The sequence below is a fragment of the Kogia breviceps genome, chromosome 1 (assembly GCF_026419965.1).
Source record: "Kogia breviceps isolate mKogBre1 chromosome 1, mKogBre1 haplotype 1, whole genome shotgun sequence".
Lineage (NCBI taxonomy): Eukaryota > Metazoa > Chordata > Mammalia > Artiodactyla > Physeteridae > Kogia > Kogia breviceps.
In genome coordinates, this window is record NC_081310.1 from 156,142,393 (window position 1) to 156,148,949 (window position 6,557).

Here is a 6,557-nt window from a genome sequence, read left to right on the forward strand (position 1 = left end):
TTGCAGCACGTGAGGTCTTGGTTGCGGCATGCAGGCTTCTCTCTAGTTGTGGCGCGTGGGCTCTGTAGTTTGCAGCACACAGCCTCTCTAGTTGCGGCACATAGGCTTAGTTGCCCTGCAGCATATGGGATCTTAGTTCCCCAACCAGGGATCAAACCTGCATCCCCTACAGTGGAAGGCGGATTCTTAACCACTGGACCACCCGGGAAGCCCTCTGATGGCATTTTTGACTTTCTGTCTCAGATGTCAGAACATTACTGGACACCACAGAGTAATGTCTCTAATGAAACATCAACCGGAAAAACCTTTCAGCGAACAATTTCAGCTCAGGTGAGAATTGTCTTTTGGTTTTGTGTGGCTTGAAATCCCTAAGGTAGGATTTTTAGTATGTTTCTCAGAAACTGCAGCCTCAGAAAAGAGGTTTAGGTTAAAAATGAGTAAGGATGGAAGAAACAATTGATCTTCTATGAAAAGACAGCAAGTTGGTGTACAGTTTGAGAGTTATTTGCCTGGAAGAAAAGCAATGAGGGTCGGTCAGTCTAGACCCCACTGCCACAGAGGTTGATGTGAAGGCACCACCTCCAAAGGTCAAGTGAAGGGTAGTCTTCCTCAGTGATGCTGCTGCCACTGCACACCCCCTAACTTTTTCTTGTGTTTCAATCTCCGGCAGGACACGTTAGCATATGCCACGGCTCTCCTGAATGAGAAGGAGCAGTCGGGAAGCAGTAACGGGTCGGAGAGCAGTCCTGCAAATGAAAACGGAGAGAGGCACTTACAGCAGGTACAGTAGGGCATGTCCTGTGCGAAAGGGCAGCACCTGCTCTGAGGTTCTCCAAAGAGAATCTCCATAATCAAGAGAGAAAGGAGACACCAGCTCCACCCTCTAGTAGTCTCTGCTCAGGACTCACTCACTGTGTGCTTAGAAAGCGGAACGGTGCTGCACCATGAAATTAAGCCAGGCTTTGGCGTCAGTCTCTGCTGGCTGTTCTCCTGAGCTTGGAGAGCGTCCTGATAAAGCCAGGCTGCAGATGTGGTCCTTCCAGATTGTACCTTGTTTTGCTGGGTTATGAAGAATCACCCCTTCCTCCTCCTGCTCTCACCAGCCTTCCTGGAAACACAGACCCTTGAAAAAGAAGGGCCTCATACCATTGAAATCTGTTTGTCAGGGGAGTTAAAGAGTAATTGTAAGCTTATTTTTTAAGTATTTTTAATACTAATCGCTATAGTAGAAAAAGGAATGCAATATTTATTGAACACCTACTATGCAAAATAATGCAGCAGGTTTAAATGTAATGACGTGTCTCGTTTCTTCCCTCTGGTCTGTAACCTTCTGTAAAGCCATCTCTGTAGTTCCATCACAGTGCATGGCACAGAGGCCTCATTAAATGAATCTTGCTGATGTTCTGTGTGCTGTTTTGTTTGTTTCTAAATCTTTCGGATCCTCGTAACAACCTTGTGAGGTTGCTGTTGCCCTGATTTCACAGAAGGAAACTGCGGCTCAGCATAGTGATTTGATTTAACCCAAGGCCACATTGTGACTGCAGGCAAGTCACGAGGTTGTTTCTGTGACTAAATGAGAACACAGAAATGAAAGTTTTGCATAATCAGGAATTATCAAATATAAGGTGTTACACTTGTTACATTTTGTTGCCCTTTGATAAACATTAAGTAGTTAAATGAGGACATGTTTAAACTGCAGAACACAAGTCCGTTGGCAGAGAAAAACTTTTTTCTCTAACTTAACTCTGTATGTATTTATCTTCTTTTCCTTTCCCAAAGGGTTCTGAATCACCCATGATGATCAGTGAGTTAAGAAGTGACCTGGACGATGTCGATCCCTAGGGGACGTGCCCAGCACATGATGAGAAGTCACGTCACGGTTACTGGATGCTCAGGACCTTTTGAAATCAGAATCTCATCCTTGAACCCTTTAGAAGAGCCTGGAGGCCGGACCGGGAGAACCTGCCGTGACGGGAGGAGCACGTGTTTAAGGAAAGCACTCTTCAGCCCCCGGGGAAGTCCTGGGGGCTGTTTGGCAGCGGGAGAACTCCGGCCTGTGGATCCGCTGACCCGGGGCACAGCCCATATGTGGATTGACACTTTTGTGGAGATTTTTGGAAGTAAACCCGGTGGCAGACTGTTTTGTTACATGAACATAACAAGAGTGAGTGAGGATAAAGCTGTTGCTTTCTCTATGATGCTACAAAAGAAATTCCTTTGGTTTTTATATTTAAAAAAAAAAAAAAAAAAAGCAAGCTGCCTTTAGATGAGTGCGGGCAAATTTTTAATCTTGCAGTAACAATGAATAGGAATATCCAATTTAAAACGATGTAAAGATATGTGATAAAAATTCCTTTTCACTGTAAAATAGTAGTTAAAGAATTCAGTTTACACAGACCTTTGTATTTAATATGTCTCCCAATTTGTATAGAATTTCAGGTGGGTCTGGATGAGAGCTCTGCTCATAAACTTGGATCTTGATGAAATGTTACCAGGATCGAAAATTGGGAAATTAAGCTCTTTAAGGTATTTTTCTGATATAATTGAGATTGAAAGAGCAATAAAAAAAAAAAAAAATGCTGTGTTCTCCAGAAGTACAGGGTGCGTTCTTTGACATCAGTTACTGAAGAAGTTGCGAGTTGTTCCCAAAACAAATTTTAAAAAGAGCAAAATAAAAAGCACTTTAAGATATAATTTTATTGAGTTTGACTTCATAAAATCATCTTTTTAATGCTTGGAGACATATTGAATAAACTGTAGTCTTAAGTCATGTGACCTGCAATCATTTGCTTTTGCTGAAAAATAATTACTGAAACCCTTGGTACTGGTTGTATATGAAGTTTAAATATTTGAGTTGAAAGACACTGCTTTGTGAGTTTCTAGACGTTTTAATGCAGAGAAGGAATTTGAGACTTAGTTTCTCCTCAGCATGACTAATTGACACTAAAAAGATGGGGACAAGAAATAACTAGTAAGCAACTGAGTAACCATCCATTTTGTTGTGTTTCCCAAGTCTTGTACCATGCACTCATTTCAGGTTAGATGCCAGCTCCCCCTTTTTCTGGAGGGGAGGGGGGATGCCAACATATTTCATATATTTTGTATGTTTGGGGTTTTGAGTCACGACACACATTTTCAACCCTGTTTGCCTTCAGTTGTGTGCCCTGCCTTGTCCTGTGCTCACCACGCACAGGACTAGGGGAGCCTCAGGAAGAGCCGAGTGGCCCCAGTTGTAGATCTGCAGAGTCAGAGAGGCTCAGTGGACCCATGACAGGACAGACAGCTGCTCCCACCGCGCGCTGCAGGCCCTGTCATCTCACGGTCGAAGGTTGAAGTTACGGTGCAGCCAGGCTGCAGTTTGTGATTGCGTGACAGACTGGTGGTGGCTTCTGTCAAAAGATACTGAGTAGGTAGAGGGCCGACACCTAAGAGCAGAACTGCACCCCAGAGAAAGGGTCAGACAGAGGCAGCCAGCAGATTTTATGTGGTTCTGATGTTCTTGCAAATTCAAGGGTGATGTTTCAAAATGGATTCTGAGCACATGAATACCCCATGTCCTACTATCTCCCCAGCCGTCCCCTCCATCCCCATCCTCACAAAGCAACCCCACAGGGCGTGACGCTGAAATGCCAGCCGTGATAAAGCATGATGATATCACGCTGGCCGCTGCGCTCTCAGGAGGCCAGATTCAGGAGTGAAATTGCCACTTCTGTCCCTTCTTTCCTGTGGAAACAATGCCTTCCACAGCGCCCAGCACCTGCTCCCTCACAGTCATGTTCATCAGGACCAGGATCACCTGTCGCTGATACTAGGTGCCCTGGTTGGTTTCCTCACATTGTTGCTGCAAGGAACATCGCTTTCACTTCGCCAGTAACCTTGATTTCCAATGGCTGCAGTCTACGAACCTGCTGATGACTTTTTTTTAATGTCATACAACAAAGTGACAATTACGACAGGCTTACTTTGGAAGAAGGGTCATTTTTACTGCCAATTTTTTTGGATGAAGATGTTTTTATAAATCTTTCAAAATGGTCTGCAAATCGAGTAGGAATTGCACAACGAAACTCAATGCCGTGTGCTCCCAAGAAGCTCCCTCCGTGAGGCCCTTCTTAGGATGGCCAAGTCAGCCCCTTAGAGGCATCCTGGGAGAGAACGCAAATGAGCCTTCCAAAGGGCAGCTGGCCCGTGACTTCCCCTGGAGCCCACACACGGCCCTGACAGAACAAACGTGGGCCTAGAGCACGTGTCACCAGACTCACCCTGTCTTGCTCCACCCTCCCTGCTAACATCGAGGTGTGTGCCGTTACCTTTTGAGCTTGGAACGAGCAGACTGGAATTTTCCTCTGCTACCTCTTGTGTACAAAACTTGTTTATAAAATTTCAAAAGGAAGTAGATAAACTAGGGAAGAAACTTAATTCTAAATTTGGTTCACTGAGTGGCAGTTCTTAGCTTCTGAGGGTATAAAATAAATTTTTCAAAAACAGTTGGGGGTTCCCTGACATTTTTCTGTGTATATCAGAAAATGGCTATGGTTGGGGGAAGGGGTGCCAGGGGCCAGTGACCTGGTGGGAAATGGTACTGATTCCTTTTTGTACTTTGCACTGACGGTGTGAATAAGGTCCACTCTTTAATAATGAAGGGCAGTGGGTCTTTTTCTAAGCCTTTTACTGTTTCCTCCTCTGGATACCCTGACCATTTCCGGATTCATTTGCAAAGCCGGATAAGGATGTGCTAAACTCAGACCAGTGGCCTGTAGACATCTCCCCCATAGCTTTCAGGTCTCCCAGTGGTCCCCAGCATAAATCACGTCCCTGGTCAAGCTGGATTTCTTGCTGGACCCCACAGGTCTCAGCCTCACCCCTTAATGTCCTGCGTTTGCCCACATGGTTCCCCTCTCCTGGGGTGTTTGCTGCTCCAGACCTTTCTTCTGCGGTCCACACCCATTCTTCCCCAACTCGCGGTGACCAGCTGCCAACCTCTGCAAGAACAGTCGTTCCCTTTTCTCAGATCTTGGAGCCATCCAGGCATGGACAGCTAAGGAACTGACCCCTGACTTTTGGGTGGTGGGTGAGGGGTGTCCAGCATGCCCAGCAGGCAGGGTGCCAGCGGGCCCACTTACACAAACGCCCGCTGGCAGTCAGGCCCTTAGCAGCTGGCAGCTCTTGAACACTTTCCATGACACTAAATTGTCAGCAAATAGAGTTTGAGAGGATTTTTGCTTTTGCAGGCCGATTCCCTGATCACTTATAACATGGGCTGTTGAGAGCTAGGCCTTGCTTAAGACAGCTATGCTTGCCAGCCTCAGAGTGGGGCTGGGGGCCGGGGCGGGGGGGGGGCGCATTGCATGGGATGATTATACTTGGCCAGGTGGAAAGTTCTGAGGCTGTTGTTAATTTCAAATCATGAAAAATGACCATGGACATAATACTCACTACAGAAGCCTCAGCCACTCGTATAATTAATGTATACCATAAACTGACTCGGCACCAGGCCCTGTGCCAGGTGCTGGGAGAGGAGACTGGAAAGGACACGGGCACCCCACGCGTCTAGAACATTGTGGGGCAGAAGTTGCCAAGGAGCGGGAGCCCTGGTTGCTGGGGGGACTCGGAAGCGAGAGGAAGACGCTGATTTTATCCCAGGACGGGCACAAGTACTCAAGTACTTGTACTCAAAATACAGACTCTCCTCAAAGGCTTGATTTACTCAACCACCCCCACAGACTGTTATCAGGCATCTGGTATAAGCAAGGCCTCATCCTAAAGGGTCAAATTCAGGCAAGAGTGATGACAAGTTTTTATTTTAAAAAGTCACTGTATAATAAAAATGATACAAAACCCAGAATAAATATCTTCAAGTTAGAAAAGCAAAACAGAGATCTAGAAAAGCTGCTTGCTGTAAAAAGTCAACAGAGAATTGTTGACAAACAGACCAAAAAGATAAATGCGTGCTTGTTTGCTTAGGTGGGGTTGTGGGTAGGGGAGCTCAAGGAGGGAGAGTTGCACCTCCCCCTTCTCCCCTTCCCCCTCCATCCCTGCATCCCTCCAAAGGCCTCTCCACCCAGGTCCCTGTGAATCGGCCAGTGCCTTTTGCCCAGTTTTCTGTCCTTGCTCACAGGGCTACCCCAGGTCTGTGTTCCCTGATGAGCCTCTGTTATTATAGAGGTGGGGGGCTCAACCTGGTGCAGTAAAAAGAGCCTTGGCTTTAGGGACAAATCTGGGTTTATACCCTGGTACCACCTCACTTCTTGGCTGTGTGAATGGCGGGCACCCACCCCCCCATCCCTGGTTCCCCGTTTCCTCCTTTAGTGGGGATGACAGTGTGTACTGTGCAGGGTAGGTGCGAGGACTGGGTGAGAGGGTGGATGGAGCACGTGGCCCTCCACTGGGAACTGAAGAGTCAGCCCTGGGGTGATGTCCCCCTGCAGGCTGATGCCAGGCGGACTGCAAAGCCGGGGCCAGGCCAGGTGAGGGCAGCTGGGAGAAACAAAGGCACGGCCCCGTGATCACCTGGGACACATCTGGCTGCATCCGTCATGCCGCTGGTGGGTACAAGAGCT

The 6,557-nt window shown here is 47.1% G+C and overlaps 1 protein-coding gene across 2 annotated transcripts in view; it reads left to right on the forward strand.

Moving 5' to 3' along the window:
• Positions 1 to 2,694, forward strand: part of USP24 (ubiquitin specific peptidase 24) — a 150,230-nt gene extending 147,536 nt beyond the window's left edge. For both annotated transcript variants that reach the window (XM_059062973.2, XM_059062979.2), the window contains exons 66-68: positions 244 to 330; positions 671 to 781; positions 1,780 to 2,694. In XM_059062973.2, the coding sequence (XP_058918956.1) occupies positions 244 to 330; positions 671 to 781; positions 1,780 to 1,842 (261 nt within the window). In that variant the 3' untranslated portion in view covers positions 1,843 to 2,694. The remainder of the gene's footprint in view (positions 1 to 243; positions 331 to 670; positions 782 to 1,779) is intronic.
• Positions 2,695 to 6,557: the final 3,863 nt, after the last annotated feature.